Raw genomic sequence first — 18,542 nt, forward strand, 5'->3', positions numbered from 1 at the left:
TAAATCTCTAAAACATGCATTGAGCCCCACATTTGGAAATAATACCAAAAAAAGGAAAGAAGAGAGTTTCTCCCTTATTTTCTCTAATCTCATGATTAAAATGATTAATTTCCTTTTGCCTGGCTGATAGACTTATGGAACACTTACTATTAGAAATCAGTATCAGTTCACTTTTTTCTTTAGTTGTCACCTCCAGAAATCTTTATGTAATAAGTTCCAATAAAATTATGACCGCTAAAGGAAACTGAATTCTAAAAAAAACTCCAAAATATTAAAGTATTTATTACTGATATAAAGACTATAGTGAATGAAATAAGATAAAAGAAAAACTAGAAAGCCATCTAGATCTGTAATTCATAACAATTTTCACATACTCATGAAATGTTATTGTTAAATCTATAACTAGGCCAGGCATGGTGGCTCACACCTATAATCCCAGCACTTTGGGAGACCAAGGCAAGAAGATTACTTGAGCTCAAGAGTTTGATGGAGACCAGTCTGAGCAACATAGTGAGAACCTCATCTGTACAGAAAATAAACAAAAGGAGCCGGGTGTGGTGGCGCATGCCTGTAGTTCCAGCTACTCCAAAGACTGAGGTCGAAGGATTGCCCAAGCCCAGGAGGTTAAGGCTCCAATGAGCCAAGGTCACGCTACTGTACTCCAGCCTGGGTGACAGAGTGAGACCCTGTCTCAAAATAAATAAATAAAATAAACCTATAATTTATTGATTAGAGAGCTCATAAAATATTTAACATTTTAAAACTTAGAGGAAAATGCCAAATGATAGGATTTTATATAAGGTAAGAAATTATGTAAAATAAAATAAAGAGAGAAACTTAAATTAAAACTTTCATTACCAAACTTAAGCTGACAAATTGGTACACAGCAAAAAGACCAGGAATGGACAGAGAGATTTGACTCTGGAGGCCTGAATTCATTTGTCTCTCTAAGTAGTCACATAGGAAAGTCATTTCAGGGGCTAGAATATGTTTTCCTAATTAGAAGAAGGGGGCTGGACTGGTGTAAAAACACTTTGCCAATGTAAGAGACAATTACCAATATTAGTAGATGCAATAGCATGAGGTTCAGACTAAGGATAATAGTAATAAAAGAAAAGCGCAGAGATAATGCAATGGTCATGATTTAGAAAGACACAGGAGAGCCTTCTCGACACCACCTGTAACCTGAATTGTGTTAGAGGAAAGACTGGAAATGCTAATAAGGAATATGATTAAAGGTGGGCCTGTGGTTATAAATTGCTTTTTTAATGGTGGTGATAGTAGCTGACATAGAGTATAATAAGAAGATGAGAATGTCAGTATCAATTTTATTAGTGCCATGAACAATACACAGTATATTTAAATTAGCTTTATTTGTATTAATACTTTTGTAAGTAGTCGCTCTAGAAGCAATAACATGTCCAATGCATTCTAAAAAGAAGAACCAAATAAAGTTGCCAGTGTTCTCTACAAAATAGCCATAACTTTTACGCTGGGGAAAACATGCCACATTTCCTAAGATACTCAGAATTCAGGCATACAGTTGTGCTGGATCACAACAAACTTGTGGAAAAAATTGGAAGAGGAATTGCAGGAAATGGACAAAAATTTAAAAGATGCTAAAAATATAAGCTTCCATATGAATCAGTACTTTTTCCCCAAGATCTACATAGAATAATAATTAAAATCTATGTCTGGGTCAACTTAAACTACTTAAGAAACAACTTGGGGCCGGGCGCAGTGGCTCATGCCTGTAATCCCAGCACTTTGGGAGGCCGAGGCAGGTGGATCCCGAGGTCAGGAAATTGAGACCATCCTGGCTCACACAGTGAAACCCCATCTCTACTAAAAATACAAAAAATTAGCCAGGCGTGGTGGCACACGCCTGTAGTACCAGCTACTCCAGAGGCTGAGGCAGAAGAATAGCTTGAACGTAGGAGGTGGAGGTTGCAGTGAACCGAGATTGTTCCACTGCAGTCCAGCCTGGGCAACACAGTGAGGCTCCACCAAAAACAGAAAGAAACAACTTGGGACCTTGCCTGTCTAAGCACGGTCATTCTGTTGAACAGAAATGATTATAAAATTTGAAATAATCACTTAGTGATTTTTATTAGCTGAGTCTTGTTAAAGAAAAATAGGTGAATTAATGATGTTTATAAATTTTCCCAGCAATTATCATCAGCTTTCTGAGTTACTCTAATAACAAATTAGTTAACATGAAATAGCTGACAAAAAATAATCTTTAGAGAATTAGGAAAATAGAAAACATTATTATCTTAAACTATATTATTTGTCCAAATTTAAGAAAACTAGGCTGTTTGAAAGATAAACCATAAGGGTTAAAAATATAGACTGTGAGAAATCTGTTGCTTACATCGCTTTTTGGTTTCTACTCTAAACAGTATTAATTGTGTGTGAGAGAAAGACTAGTCTGGTGGGTGAGAAGCTGGCCTTTGAGTCCGAAGTCTGGATTGCCTACCAGCTGTGTAGCCTTGGGTCATTTCCATAAATTATTTATTTTCACTTTATTCATCTGAAAATTGAAATATCAGAGTTTCTACCTTATAAGGCTATCGGGAGGATTAAGTGAGATAATAGAGGTTAAGAAAGCCCAAGAGTGTCTGGCACATAGGACCCCAATAAATATTAGTTTATTGGCTGGGTGCGGTGGCTCATGCCTATAATCCCAGCACTTTGGGAGGCCGAGATGGGCAGATCACCTGAGATCAGGAGTTTGAGACCAGTCTGACCAACATGGAGAAACCCCATCTCTACTAAAAATACAAAATTAACCCAGCATAGTGGCACACGCCTGTAATCCCAGCTACTCTGGAGACTGAGGCAGGAGAATCACTTGAACCCGGGAGGCGGAGGTTGTAGTGAACCCAGATCGTGCCATTGCACTCCAGCTTGGGCAACAAGAGCAAAACTCCATCTCAGTATATATATATATATATAATTATTATTAATGCTAGTGACATGCTCAAATAGTAATTTCTATTTCTCCACATAGAGCACAGCAAACATTTCTTCCCACTAATTTGCTTCTCTCTGCTAATGCCTAACTTTTTCTCTATGAATTATGTTTTTCTTCTTAGGCCAATGTACACACATTAATTCCTTAAAGATTATCTTGTATAAAAGTTGCCTTCAAGAAACATCACTAAAATTAAGGTCTTTTTTCTCCAAATGGCTTGATTCCTTTAAAAGGATCTGGTGTCCCTCACCACGTAAGTGGCCTCATGTCCACGGGCACACTGATTCTACAACAAGAACCAAGAAACCACTCCAGGGACTGCAAACACATCCCCCACTTGGAGCACTGGGTCATTTTAAACTTCTCTTGAACATTCTACAGGAAATACAAAGAAAGCCTCCAGAAAGATAAGAATTTTAAATAAGAGCAAATTCTAAAGGCAATAATTTAAATGAGCAAGGTTATTCAACAGTTTAATCCTTTCCAAATGTAGGGGTATACTTTATGTCCTGTTCTTATCAAAATACTTTCAAAATTAAAATTCTTAAGCTGGGTGCAGTGGCTCACTCCTCTTAATCCTAGAGCTTTGGGAAGCCAAGGTGGGAGGAACGCCTGAGCCCAGGAGTTTGAGACCAGTCTAGGCAACATAGCAAGACACTGTCTCTACTAAAAATATAAAAATTAGCCAGGTGTGGTGGCACACACCTGTACTCCCAGCTACTCAAGAGGCTGAGGCAGGAGAATTGCCTGAGTCCAGGAGTTTGAGGTTGCAGTGAACCGTGATCGCACCACTGCACTCCAGCCTGAGAGACAGAGTGAGACCCTGTTTGAGATCATGTCTCAAAAAAATAAATATATAAAAATAAAATAAAATTTGTAAGACAAAATCGATTACACAGGTAGGGCCATGGATTCCCTACTGAAAAATTCCACAGAGAAGAGCATTTGCATGAATCCTAACAGATAAGTGTTTCGCTACATAAATTAACCAAGGCTATGACAGAGATCATAAGCCACATGGAAGCAACAGTGACAGCCTGTGTTTTAGGGGAATCACAAGCTCAGTTGCCTGGAGAAAGAACTGTGTAAATTGCATACCTTACAAAGTTTAAGTGTATTAGACACTGTTACACATCCTCCATTTTTCAAACATTTCCCTGAGGAACAAATACAGACCATTGCTGTTTCGGGAAAGGTGGACTAAATAGTGGATTTGGGACTTCCTAGGTTGTCAATAGCACATGCAGATAAATGTACAGAGCAATTATCTTGTTCCTGACAGAAAATGTGTCATCTGCATGTGTTTCTTCCTAAAAAAATGTACTTTCTTTTGACTACACCTTGACAAAGACTCTGAAAGAAAATCTAATTAGAATTTATCCTGGAAAATATGTTAGGGTGGAATTTTCACAATATTGCCTAGGTGTAGTAGCAACAATATCTGTGATGAAAATGCATGAACCCACTCAAAAAGCTATTGGTCACACTATGTTCCCATGTTTAGTTTAAAAAATTAGTTACCCAATGGAATCATCTAATAATAATAATAATTATTATTATTATTATTATTATTATTATTTTGAGATGGAGTCTCACTCTGTCACCCAGGCTGGAGTGCAGTGGTGTGATCTCTGCTCACTGCAACCTCCACTTCCTGGGTTCAAGCAATTCTCCTGCCTCAGCCTCCTGAGTCGCTGGGACTATAGGTTCACGCTGCCATGCCCGGCTAATTTTTTTGTATTTTAGTAGTATCGGGGTTTCACCGTGTTGCCCAGGCTGTTCTGGAACTCCTCAGCTCAGGAAACCTGCTCACCTCGGCCTGGAATCATCTAATTATTTAATGCAAGAAGTGGATAACTTAGGATCTGGGTTATCCATCAGTCAGGTTCATGGATAACAGCTCAGCTCTTCCTTGACCATCAATGTGAAATCCAACCGCATGCGAGGTGTACACAAAGGGAGCACACGTTTGATGAAGAAAAGTGGGCTACCACTCACATCACAGCAAAACGTTGTTTTGTTATGTCATTAATACAATAGATTGAGTTGTTCAGGATCAAGTATCAGTACAGTTATTCTCTTCTGCCTTCCTGGTGCATACACAGCGTCTGGATGGAAAAAGCCCTTTAGCCAATTCCTTCTGTTAAAACAAGTATTCTGAGGCTTCAGAAGTACAAATTATTCAAATAATCAAAGCCCATTAATGTGAAAAAAAGTAATACAGGGCAAATCTTACCTGAGCTCCTGGGTTAGCGAGTCCATTGGCACTGTTGACAAAAACAGAAGAAAAAGAAGACTCAATCAGTTGATAATTTTCAAAACTGTATAATGGAAACTTTTCACCCACCTAGAGGTAATGACCAACAAGTTTCTCACTGGGTGAGTTTATCTTTTCTTGCTCTGGTTCTTTGGAGATGAGAGGACAGATGGATATGGCCCAGAATAGGCAGACTGTGGGTTGAGTACCTTGGGTGACCCTGGGGCCTGGTAATCATAGATTGGATTTTCCAGGTACCTGTTCTTAAAGATTCATTGAAAATTCACAGGAGCACAAATGACTCAGATTATTTTTAAAGTACATTTTATTTTTAGTAGAAAATTATTCAAAAGGAATCTCAAGATTATATTTTTATTAATATTAAACACATATTCAAATAAAACTGGTAAAACTTTACTAAATAAATATGTCCCATGCTTTTACTTGTAAACTTCCTCCATATAGAAAGAGGAGGATGAGCTTTAGCCATGTTAGTATCACCAACCTTTTAAAAATGAAGAATTTACAGGAAAAACAGCTTTGATTTTTCTGACTGAAATGATGGGAACTAAAGAAGTTCATGTTTATAAATACCTGCCTACACAAGGATAAGCAGCATATTGAGCGAGACAACAGGTGGTTTTAAAGATTACTCATGCCTCACGAGAAACAGTTGTTTCATTTCTAGAAGAACATTTTGGCTCTATTAAGGGTGTTCATGCCTGTGCCAGATGAATTTAAAGTCCAAAAGGAATTGCAAATTTTAAAAAACCCACATTTTAAAAGTATGACAGAGTAGTGTGCTTTTAGAAGTCAAAAGAAGAAATTCAAATAATCCAAATACACACTCTAGCATGCTGATATTTATGGCAGGCATAAACTTATTCCAAATAACGGGTCAAATTGCTTTTCTTAAGGTGGTATCCTATTGAGAAGTTTGCTCCATAAAAAAGCTATTGTTTAGAAATACTACATTACAAATATTAGGATATATAATGTGGTTACTTTAAAAGTAATATAAAGTAAGACTGGAAAATAATACAGTATAAAATTTCTGTTTAGGTAGAAAAAAGTCTCATGAGCGCAACATTATTCTGCATTTTGGTTACCACGGTTAATGATAACCATGGTTATAATTTAACTGAAAAAACTTATCCTTGAATTTATTAAAAATTTTGGGATTCTGGACTTTGCTCAAAGAGGAATTAACTACCTTGACTATATATACAAATATACAGGTAATGAAAGCATTCCATTTGATCAGCCACTGTCAACTGTACTTCTCAACACCCTTCTAAAGAGTTGCAGGGTTACGGCTTTGCCGCAGCTCTTCCTCTGTGAGGTGGACTCCAAGGAGGGTGGGGTGGGGTGGGTAGGGAACAGCTATACGAGTGTTTTCAGAGGCTGTGGTGAACCTAGAGTTTTCCACTTAGAATTAAGGGTCACAAAAATATAGCCAATTATAATAAAATTTATTTTCCTTAAGGGGTATTATTGCCAGTCAATCCTGTTTTCCAGATGTTTAGATCATCAAGGGCCTGTTTATATTTCAATATTACATTACCATCTGTTGGTTACAAAAAGAGAGGGATAACTAGCAAGTTAAGCCTTCCAAACATCAGAGCTGCTGGAAATTCCCAGCAGAGACAGTCAAAAAACAAACACCATCATTTTACTTGAACTAAGTTTAGGTTGGGAACCACTAAACCAGATAACATAAAAATCAAAACCTGCTGTGGCAATAAACTAACAATTCTGGCTTTTCCTTTGGCCATTAAAGGTCACTTCCATAATCTGAAGTTTTCCATGAAACATCCTTCACTTGCTGAACCTTATGCTGTTTTGCGTGATGTTCAAATCCACTCATGATTGCATTTTGTAAAAATTAGCATCATATATCATTTGGACTTCTCTGAATTCTTTAACTCCTGGTTCATAATATTTTGCCTCTCCATGCCAAGAGCCAGTGTCCTGACTTGATTTGAAAAAAGAAGCCCCGAGGAAGTTGTAATCATTCTGACTGCACACGAGGGACTGAGCATTGGAACTCTCATATTTCATGGTGTGGTGGGCATAGTGTCATAGAACCTGCTTGCTAACTCACCCTCAGTTCCTTTAGAGCGAGTACGCAGCGTTTTATCTTCAGCCTCTGCATCCATCTATAACATGAACACAAAGTCCTAAGGTCATTCCTTTGACATTGATCAAAATATGAAAACATGTAATTGGAAGTTCTGAAGGTCATTATGAAAAACAGTAGCCTACCATGCTCTTGACTCACAGCCCGGCGGTATAGTACATAACCATGACTCCCCCCACATACCACCAGCTTTGGAAATACATCCACAGTTGCTGGAAACCAGAGAGAACAGCAACAAGAGGGCAGATGTCCTTGTCCACAAGTGTTTGAAGTGACTCAAACACTTCTGGCATTACAAAGATGGAAAAAGGCTCGTCTCATTAACAGTGGATGTGAAGGAGACGAAACCTCACGTGTCAAACCAAAAGATTTCAGACCAATTTACTAAAATCTAAGTCCTTTCTTCCAAATACATATCTCTTTCTAAGCTTGGGGAAAAAATGATTCCTTGTGTAAAAAAGCACCATGAAGACAAACTCCTGAAATGCCCCCAGAAAATACCATTAGAAATTTTGATTATCAACAACGACATATGTTTAATCTTATAATTTCAGAATAAATACTAGTTATAATCATTCAAAGGTATAAGGAAGGTGAAATTTGAGTGATATATGTGTCAGTATCAAATTCCCCAAAACACCATTGCTAAATCTTTTAAATGTCATCAAATCAATTATCAAAGGGATGCAAAGACTTTAAAAGCCTGTTGTTTTCAGACTCTGACCTTGATACACCCATCCATTTCACTAGAATCCGCTAATCATCTCTTAGTTTAATTCACTTCTGCACATTATCAGAAGGAATTCTTAAACGTAAATAAGTTGCTTTGCTTGTTGAAAATCAGAGGCAGGCAGAAGGTGCGCTCAGTGGCTCCCATCCTTAAATCCTGACACTAGCTCCGACGCGGTGTGACTGCAATGGTAATGGGAGCTGCATTTCTGCTCTCAGAGGCTGAGTTGTGATTGAAGGCACTGACCTGCCATAGACTTATAATAGGGGAGCAGGTGTGGCAATGATGGACTTTAATTTCCTTTAATAAACCTTTTATGTGCCACACTTTTACTGCCATTCGACGCTCTCCAAGGTCCTGCACATAATAGGTTCATTACTTTTGATTACTATAGTCTATTGAGACAAACAACTCCAGAACACACTATATATTATGTTCAGTTAAACCAATATAGACTATTTATCCATTGTGCATTTTTTCACCTGCAACACTACAGACAAAATTAACGACAGCTCTCGTAAGCTAAAACTATTAAAACCACCAGAACTCTTTTGTCATCATTTCATAATAAACACCACACCAATCGTTGAACTGCTTTTTAAACTAGCAAACAAAAAGTGTTCACTGCCTTTGCTGAACAGCAGTTGCTATGGTCTAAATAAAATGGTCCATTGTTATGAATACTTTAAAACTGCAAAATAAGAGAAAACAACAAAAAAACATGGGTGATTTTTTTCCTGTCAATTTTCCTTCTTTTCAAGCCACATGAGTTTATGACAGATGTGACACTGCCTAAGATGAAAATGGCTTGGTTTACTCAGGATAGTAAGCACTGCGTTGTGAAATCCCCCTCTGCCTGTGAGTATCTCTGTTGCATACAAAGTGGCTCAACTCTAGCAAATGCCCCTCCATGTGCTAAATGAATAACTAGATGACAAGAGATCAGTAGCATGTGAGGGTTAAAATAATGAAAACCAACACATATTTCTGAGGAAGCCACCTCTACGTGTGAGCCTCCACAAAGCAACACCAATCTATTGTTATCTTGTCACATGGATGCTATTAACTCACCCTAACCCTCTGAAGAATTACCCAAAAGGCAAGGATGAACTCCATGAGTTTCTTTAGCAAAACTAAACATAACCCGCAAAGAGTGCCAGTGGACACAAATCAAAATTTCAGAAGCACACTTAAGTGCAATCTTCTTTAGACCGGCTTTAAGCTGAATTCTATTTTGCAATTCAGCTGCCCAAGGGCCTGGTTGCCTTGTCACCACTCCAGGCAGCCGCTCCCCACTAAAGTCATTGGAAAGGATACATAAATATTCATGGACCTCCCTTTGACTGTGTTTGGAATGCTGGTCTCATAATTGTGTTCTGTTTGAGCTATTGTCCTCTTGTTGGTCTAGGATATAGATATCCTATACAAACATATTTAAAAACTGAGAGCTCATTCATAGAACTAAGTTTTCAAATTTAACTTGTGGGTCAAGTTGCAGGAGTGAAATGGATCAAGGCCATAATATACAACTCAACTGTTTCACTTGCTTTCTCTTCTTCACAGGTAAAAAACAAAAGTTACTACATTGTGTCTACTCAAGTCTGAGGGTCATTGGGAAATAAGAACGTAAGAAACCGAAGGCGTATGTGTTTTTCAGTGTGGAGAGTTTATCGCTCAGGAGATGGTTCTTTCTTCTCATAGATCTCAATTCAAAAATAGGTTTTGGTTTCTAGAACCTTGTCTATGGGAGTAGATATTTTAAGTATTCTTCATTTGGATTATTCTCATGGACCCCAATAAATTGCCAATGGAAAGGTTTCAGTTTTGTAAAATCAGGCCTCATGTTCAATGAGTTCCTTGTCCAAGTAATGGATCATTAGAAGTGGAAAAAGATTTCTACCTCAGTGTATGTGTTCACGCCCCTGAGATGGGGTGAAGGTAGATTATCATTCTTTCAAAGTCTTCCAGAATTAGAGATGAGGCACATGATTATGGTGTGATTCAAGAAATCAACCTAATTTGTACTGCAGTCTTGAAAATTACACTTCTTATTGGGAACTTTTCTTCTTCTCTCTGGAAACGAAGACTTGATCGTCTTTACTGCTTAAGCCCCGATACTATTGACAAGCTTGTAATTAATTCTGTAAAACCTAATGAGTCATTTCTTTTCTCAAAACAGACGTTTTATTTTTTAAAAAAAGTGGTCCCTTTCCAAATTTCTTAGGGCATTTATATACTTCATTCTCATATACCTCATTATAGATGAAAACTGACAGAAGATATATTCTGAAATTCCTATAATGGGTTCTTCCTGGCTTTGAGAATCTACTTCTCGATAGGAGTAAGAACAGGAAGGGTAAACTCTGCCACTCTTACTTTCCCTAACTTGAAACTATGTTAAAAAAGTTCAGTTTGAATGATAACTAACAACTTATTATGTACAATAGTTATATAAAAAGGAGAAAAAAGTGGTTCTTGCTCAGTCTCTAATTCTTAGTAATGCCATGAAAAACATTTTGAAAAGGACTTAATGTCCCAGTTTTCTGGGGAGAGGGGTGAATGCAAGGTGAAATGGCAATAGGAAAAGACATGTATAAAATAAAGAGGCCAAAAAGCAAAACTTGGAGGAAAACATGCAAGAGCTAAAAATGAAAACAAGCAGGTATACAATGAGGAAGAAAAATGACCAGAAAATGGAATTGAACTCTTGAGTTTGGAAAGCTCTCATTTAATATCTTTATGTACTTACAAACCTATAAACAGATGTATAAAGTGATTTCCTAGTACTTGTACTTGACGTCTTTTCTTACTGGAGTTTACATCAGGGGCAATAAGCAGGTCTCTTCCACATCGCCCCAGTGCACAGATCTGGTACCTTCTTTTGGGCTGAAGAGGAAGTCCTGGAATTGCTGTTTTGTGGGAGGGAAGAGATTCAAGGAGCAGGACATAGAATTCATAAACTCCATTTTGCTTTCATTCACACAAGCCAATTACTGACATGTGGGGAAGTTTTATTTCCCTTAGATTTTATTTTTCACTTAAAATTCTATTTTAACCTAATGGCAAATAAAACAGAAACACAAAACAAAACCCAGCTGTCCAAGTAAAAATTTAATTACTTATTAAAAAACACTGTCTAGTTAGATAGATATATCATACAGGTAGCTACTCTTTTCTTTTTTCTTTTTTTTTTTTTTTTTTTTTTTGAGATGAGATTTTGCTCTTTCTGCCCAGGCTGGAGTACAATGGCATGATCTCGGCTCACTGTAACCTCACCTCTGCCTCCCGGGTTCAAGTGATTCTCCTGCCTCAGCATCCCAAGTAGCTGGGATTGCAGGGTGTGTCACCATGCCTGACTATTTTTTTTTTTTTTTAGTAGAGACTGGGTTTCACTATGTTGGTCAGGTTGGCCTTGAACTCCTGACCTCAGGTGATCCACCTGCCTTGGCCTCCCAAAGTGCTGGGATTACAGGGGTGAGCCACCACACCCAGCTGCCACTCTTAATTTGAGAAGTCCATCACACACATTCAACTTGCAGTAAGCTCCCTTTTGAACCAGATTTTGCTCTGCTCATCTCCTGAGATTTTTGACCTGGCAGTGCGGTTCCGTTGCTGTGTCCCATTGCTCTTGTGAGATGTCGTTTCAATCCTGAGGACTCACAGCAATGGTGGCAGGAAGATCTGTGACTGCTGAGAAGAGCTGCTGGGGTCCTTTCCATGAGGAACGCTTTATCTACAGTGGATGCTTCCTTTTCAAAAAACACGTGTTTAAAAAAAATGGTGAAGAAAAACTCAGGAAGTTGGAAATGGCTAGGCCCAGAAAACCAAACAACTAGATGACGCCAGCATCTTGGACTGAAACTTGGCCAAATTGAAGAACAAAGAATCTTCCACTGAGTGCCCTTTCTTTTGATGATTCTGGCATCATTTTGTTTTAAACATAGCTTTGGGGCAGCTCACAATGGAAGCAAAGATGTTTACCTGTCACACAGCAGAAACCATGGGAAAAATGAGCTGCAGTACTAAGAGGATGCTAGTTGACTTGTGAAGAGGAATACTAAGAATGTTTAAGTATGTTTTTTCTCTGTTCTTCCCTTCCTCTTATTTTTCTAGTTTTGTTTTCATACATTTATTAATAACTCAGGAAGAATAGGAATAAATTCAGAAAGTAAACTTTAAAAAAATTAAATTCTAACAAAACCATATCTTTTTTATGCCATCTGTGATGACATATTTATAATTTTCAGAACTTTTCATCTTTTATTTGCACACTATTCTTGATTTCAATGCTCTGTTCTCATATACCTCTTATTGTACTGTCTTTGGTTCTATATAGAGAGCTGAAGAATCAAAGGATGTGTGCACTTTGGATTTATGATCTTTCTCCTTGTCTCCCCTAATCACTCCTACCCCTGTAAATACCAAACTCAAAGGAAAACCTAGATTCAGTCCGCTGTCATTTTAAGTACAGTTTTCTGGGAAGCAGATCTTCCTGAGGGCTATGTGTAGGCACGTTCCCCTCAGAGGAGATGATTTTCAAAGGAAATTTCCTAGAGTTTCTTAGAAATGCACTGCCTTAGGCCGGGTGCAGTGGCTCATGTCTGTAATCGCAGCACTTTGGAAGGCCGAGGCAGGTGGATCATGAGGCCAGGAGATCGGGACCGTCCTGGCTAATACGGTGAAACTCCGTCTCTACTAAAAATACAAAAAATTAGCCAGGTGTGGTGGCGGGCACCTGTAGTCCCAGCTACTTGGGAGGCTGAGGCAGGAGAATGGTGTGAACCCGGGAGGTGGAGCTAGCAGTGAGCCGAGATGGCGCCACTGCACTTCAGCCTGGGTGACAGAGCGAGACTGTGTCTCAAAAATAAAAATAAAAATAAAACAAAGAAATACACTGCTGTAAAGAAATCTGAGACCTGAAACAGGCTTGGGTAGCATCGTAAGGTGAATGGTTGGTTTTCATTCTCTCTGATTTCTGAGTTGTCACTGCTGGTGTAGACTTCATCCTGCAACTTTGTGCAAATGGCAATGCTGAATATAAACTAAAGCCATGTGTTGGTGTCTTTTTGCCAAACGACTCCAGCAAATAGTCCTATTATTCCCTTAAGTAACCAACTTGTGCCAAGGATTTCTATTAGTCGCCGTACCACGGCCTCAGAGTCACAGCTTTGTGACATTAGGGGACAATCTCCAGCTTTATGTTTTAGAAGACGGTTTGCTTTTTGATATATATTTTTAATATGCCCAGTTTAAAGATAACTCGGGGCAAGTAACACACTAAAAGGGTCTTTAAAATTTTTTTCTTGCTGATATTTTGAGATGCATCTGTTGCAAAATATGTCAATGTTAGAAATCAAGCTCCTTCATATAGGGATAGATCATTTGAAATAGATTTTTCTCAAGAATAATCCAATTCCTTACTTTTTAGTGTTTGCATAAATTCACTCCAGAAGTCATCCACAGTACTTTTTAAAACATTGTGCTTTTAAAAATCTCGCTTATTTACTCTTAATCCATAAACAAACTAATTTCTAACACAAATGAATGTAAACTGGATTTAGAAAAACATTTTAACAAAGAAACTTTCTTTAAAGGCAAACATGTGTGAATAACACATACCAATCAATATGAAAAGGGCTGTAGGCTCAGAGGACTTTGCCTATTTAATATTTTAAAATATTAAATAGCTGTGTTTCTGAAAAAAATCACAATTCTAAATTCAGCACTAACAATAAATTTGTAAGCAAATCCACAGAGAAAGATCTGTTGTAGAGGAGAGCTTTCATATAAATTCTTTGATTGAATTCACTTTCTTTCAATGTATTCTACTTTTTAATAAATAAAAATGTCACCTTACCTCTCTTTTTCTCCAGGTAACTTGTATGCCAACTCAGTTTGCCCTGCTGTGTCAGGGGTACTAAATAAATGACTTTGTCTGATTTAGTGATAAATCCTGAAATTCATTCTGTTGAGATAAGAAATCAAACAAGAAAAGTATATCAGGCTGGACAAATAAATAGAAGAGCAGCAATAAACACTTAAGTGAACAATCAACAAAGTGTTGACACTTACCTATAGTTTGGTTGTACTAGAGTACAAATAGAATGACAATTCTTAAACTATGTATCAATGGGAAAAATAGTTTTTTTATTTTTTAAGGTAGGCCAAATTTATTTTTGTCTTTATTACCAAACTATCTATCTATCTATCTATCTATCTATCTATCTATCTATCTATCCATCTACTTATCTCTGTATTACTTCTTCAATTTAGTTGGGAAGTTAGATAAGAGGGACTCTCAATGATCATTACTATTATTTTTATTTTTAACCACCAAATAAAAAGTTTAGAAAAGATTTGGAATGTACTATACTCAAGCTGTCACAAAAGGCAGATCCAAAATGTATTCTTTTGTTACTTAGGGTTCTTTTTAATGAGACCATCATAACATGATACTAATCCTTTTGCTAATGCTTTAACTTTTTGTCCAATGAAACGATTTGCCCTTGGTTTACTCTGTGTTCAGTCATCATACACCAGAGCTGCCTCACCTCTACTTGGTCCCGGGGATGAGCACGGAATCAGTTTTCATCAGGCCATTTGGCCCTTGAGAGAAAACTTTGAAATTCAGTGTGGTGCACTCAACATACTACAGGAACTAATTTATGCAAATACCACATATATCCATGTACATTTAAAATGTTTATGTCTGGCAGTTCTGATGTTTTAAAACACAAGCCACCAACCTTCCTTGCAGAAGATTTCTGCCGTCCTGCCTTCTCTACCCTTTGCAGTATATCAAAGTGCTCAGCTTTTTAATCATAGATTTCTGTATTTCTTGTAGGATTTGACCAGACATTAAGTAGATGCTTCTTCAACTCAAGTCAGCAACTATAGTTCCTGTGGAAAAATGGAGATAAAATTCTCAAGTGATAGAGCAGATTACTGCACATGATGTGAGAATTGAAAAGTAGCACAGGAGCTTGGGAATTCTTAGTTTGTGTTTGATTGCAAATAAAAAAAAAAAAGTGGCTTTCTCTCCAAATGTTTTTGGCCTATTCTATTGCACCCTCAGTTCAGAAAGAGTTCTGAAGCTTTCCACCTGCCTATTCCCCTTTGTTTGCCATACACTAACCTAAAACAAAAGATCCTGGAAAACAGTCACACTGGCAAACAAAGCTCTTTCTAAATCCTGAAAGTAATGGCTTTTTGTCTAATACCCTATCGTGTTATGTATTTATTAGCAATACATTTTCCATTTATTTTCTCAAAGATTGCCAATAAAGAACTGAATCACATAAGGGAGTAGCTGTAAAGCCTCTGAGTTCCCTAATGTCAAACTCATTAGCATTCGAATAAGCACACAGCAGCACATCATCTGCACAATTGCAATTTTTTACTACTTTTAATAGCATTTCTCAAAGGGCTCATTTTCAACTTTCTTCAGTGGTTAGTTGGTTCTCAGGGGAAAAGTAGCTTCCTGACGCTCACAGCTTCCACTCAACAGCCCGGCCGTTTGCTGTCAGATGCATCAGCCCTCTGCCCTAACCCCATCTGCCGTGGCTCCCCTCCCTGGGGAAGAGAGTGAAGGCAGCACAGCTGAGATCGGCTTGGAGAAGTGCACAGAGGGCACTGACAAAATATAAGTTTAGAAATATGATTTGACACAATAGAGCTCATGAAGTCTAAGCACACCAAAATACAAATGGGAACGAGGAGCCCTGCAGAGGCTCTCCATCCATGTGTCTGTCATTAATAACTCCACCCACCTGCTGTTGGGAAGCACACCCTTGGCAGATACCAAAAGGAATCTGCCACTGACATGGGATCCCTCTAGCCCCTGCATGTGCCCTATTAGATCAAGGAGATACCTTTAAAAAAACCATTTGTCTTAACTGCCATACTTTTCTGTGTTTGATCTTAAGTATGTTATGAGAGTTAAGGCCTTACCAAAATATTCATGCAGTATACATATTTTTGAAGGCAGTTAACCTAAGACTTAGAATCTTGATAGAGCTCTCAGAATTTGTAACAGTTAGTTTCAGCCCCCGCCTGCTTAGATGAATACTTCTGCGTTGAAACTCATTTTTAATGAAAAAGGAATCTTAAAAAAGGAAACAATATGACAAGCAAGGTGTTAGTACCCTAATGGGCTACCCAATTCTTAAGTGTGCTCTCTGATGATGACACGGGTTCGCTTGTTAAATGAAGTCATCACGAAGGACTACATTTGTCCACTTTACTATCTGCCAATAATTAGGGACTCTCAGTCCTTTACGGCTGCTTAATGGGTGAGTAGTACTTCTGAGAAAGACAATTCTTTAAACCTGTGCTACAAGGTAATGAGTCTGGTGTGTTACTTTCTTCAAAAACAGAGTATATCAGATTATATTTTTTCAGGTAGAATGAATGACCTAAACTGATAATGATATACATGTTAATTGTATCCCCAAAGTAGACAATCATAGATTTATTTATGGGTCATTGGCCAGGTGTGGTGGCTCACACCTGTAATCCCAGCACTTGGGAGGCCGAGGCAGGTGGATCACATGAGGCCAGGAGTTCGAGACCAGCCTGGCCAACATGGTGAAACTCTGTCTCTACGAAAAATACAAAAATTAGCCAAGTGTGGTGGTGCATGCCTGTAATCCCAGCTACTTGGGAGGCTGAGACACAAGAATCACTTGAGCCCAGGAAGCAGAGGTTGCAGTGAGCCAAGATCGCACCGCTACACTCCAACTTGAGCAACAGAGTGAGACTCTGTCTCAAAAAAAAAAAAAAAAATGTACTTATGGTTTCAAAGGTTGTAATTTTTTTTAAGTCCTCAGAACTAAAGTCAAAGGGAAAACTTTGTTGAAACAGCAAATGAGTTTAATATGAAATGTATGTAGCACTCATAGCCTTGTACTATAGTAACTAATCCAAGGTCATCAGCATCACCAATTTCATTTTGGAACTTGCATACCATGGGAACCAGAACATTCTGTGGTTCTGATATAAACCACAGCATCCTCTCAGAAGTTCAGAATGTTGATACGGACTCCAAAGACCACTCTGAGATTTGTTTTTTTTAAAATAAGTAAACATAAAAATTTTAGCACATTTACCTTAGTACTGCTATCCCTTGAGGCCCTATCTCCACAATTTACAACAGATTGAGTTCTTAATCGCTCTTCTAACGTTAATATCTTCACCAATTATTTGTTAGTTGGAATGATGAAAAAGAGGGGATTAACCTTGCCTGGCTCAGTTTTTTGAATGTTAAGCAAGTTCTTTACAGTCCCAAGTTTCTAGCTTTATTTTTATATTAGTCAGTATGATACTTTAAGTTATAGTCAAGTTTGTATAACCCATATTGCTCCATTACATTTCTAATGAAAACTTAAACCCTTTATTTTGGAGTTCCTCATCAATCAGCTGCAGAATTGGTATTTTCAACATAGCAAGAGATTATATATTTAGAAGTTGATGAACAAAAATTATGTAAGCCTTTTGCTACTTTATATTTATGCCATCAAAAATGACTTTCTTCTGCCTAGCTTTCCAGGTTGATATTAGGGCATATGCTTCGTTGGCTGGAGCAAATGAAGATAAGCATTGAATTTCATTTAAGATGTTTAGGCAAAGACAAATACTCTTCGTTGGCCATAAACTTCACTTTTACCACCAGCCCAGAATTAGGCCCCTGATCACAGCAGGAGTAGAAACAAGAGCTTCAGCAAAATTGGAACCACTCTGCAGGATAAACAATTCCCATGGCAAAGTATCAGTGGTATCTCGCTTACTTTTAGGGAGGATGTCTCAGATTTTAAATCATTGCATATTCAACAAGATGAATTATTTGATATTAGCAAACAGACTACTTTTCATGATCACCTTTTAACATTTTTTGCTTCCCCGAGTGATTGCTGTAAATATACACACAAAACTTCTTGTTATTCAGTGTAGCTTGTCATTTTAAAAGAATAAAATTTGTCAATGCATACAATTTCTGTGGATGAATTTAAATGATTTTTACTAGTTTGCCCAGTTTTGAAATATCTGCCTTAAGAACCTTTCAAAGAATTTTCAGTACAGGGAATCTCTCATAGGCTCCCAGAAAAATGCAATTTTTGCTTTTGCAGATTGTTGAAGTCATCCAGAGCATCACAATAACTTCCGGTTCTCACTGTGATAGATATGAAGTAATTGCACTTACACTAGTAGGCATAACAGTGTTTGTATTTGTCCTTCCAGTCCCTGTAAAAATAAAACACAGATCTCTTCTCCTTAAGCTCTGAAGCAATTCCAATAACTTATGCAAGACCTATATTTCTCTCTGCAAGATGATTTAACTTTCACCTGATTTAAGTAACAAAATAGCCCTCAAAGATACTTAAAGCCTTGCTGTAATTAACATAACTGCATTTAGATGCCATTCATGACTGATAATTCTAAC

At 37.7% G+C, this 18,542-nt stretch overlaps 1 protein-coding gene across 46 annotated transcripts in view; it reads right to left on the bottom strand.

Moving 5' to 3' along the window:
* ST18 (ST18 C2H2C-type zinc finger transcription factor) overlaps window positions 1-18,542 on the bottom strand; it is a 312,735-nt gene that overhangs the window by 96,819 nt on the left and 197,374 nt on the right. For 11 of the 46 annotated variants that reach the window (XM_026456247.1, XM_026456208.1, XM_026456202.1 and 8 more), the window contains 5 exons: window positions 14,851-15,004; window positions 13,962-14,069; window positions 10,858-11,013; window positions 7,339-7,393; window positions 5,214-5,244 (listed from right to left, as the gene is read on the bottom strand). In XM_026456247.1, coding sequence (XP_026312032.1) covers window positions 5,214-5,244; window positions 7,339-7,393 — 86 coding nt within the window. In that variant the 5' untranslated portion in view covers window positions 10,858-11,013; window positions 13,962-14,069; window positions 14,851-15,004. Of the gene's footprint in view, window positions 1-2,720; window positions 2,936-5,213; window positions 5,245-7,338; window positions 7,427-10,853; window positions 11,014-13,961; window positions 14,070-14,850; window positions 15,005-18,302; window positions 18,344-18,542 lie in introns of those variants that run through there. The other 35 variants (XM_026456243.1, XM_026456226.1, XM_026456237.1 and 32 more) reach the window with 12 other exon arrangements.

The sequence above is a fragment of the Piliocolobus tephrosceles genome, chromosome 7 (assembly GCF_002776525.5).
Source record: "Piliocolobus tephrosceles isolate RC106 chromosome 7, ASM277652v3, whole genome shotgun sequence".
Classification (NCBI taxonomy): Eukaryota; Metazoa; Chordata; class Mammalia; order Primates; family Cercopithecidae; genus Piliocolobus; species Piliocolobus tephrosceles.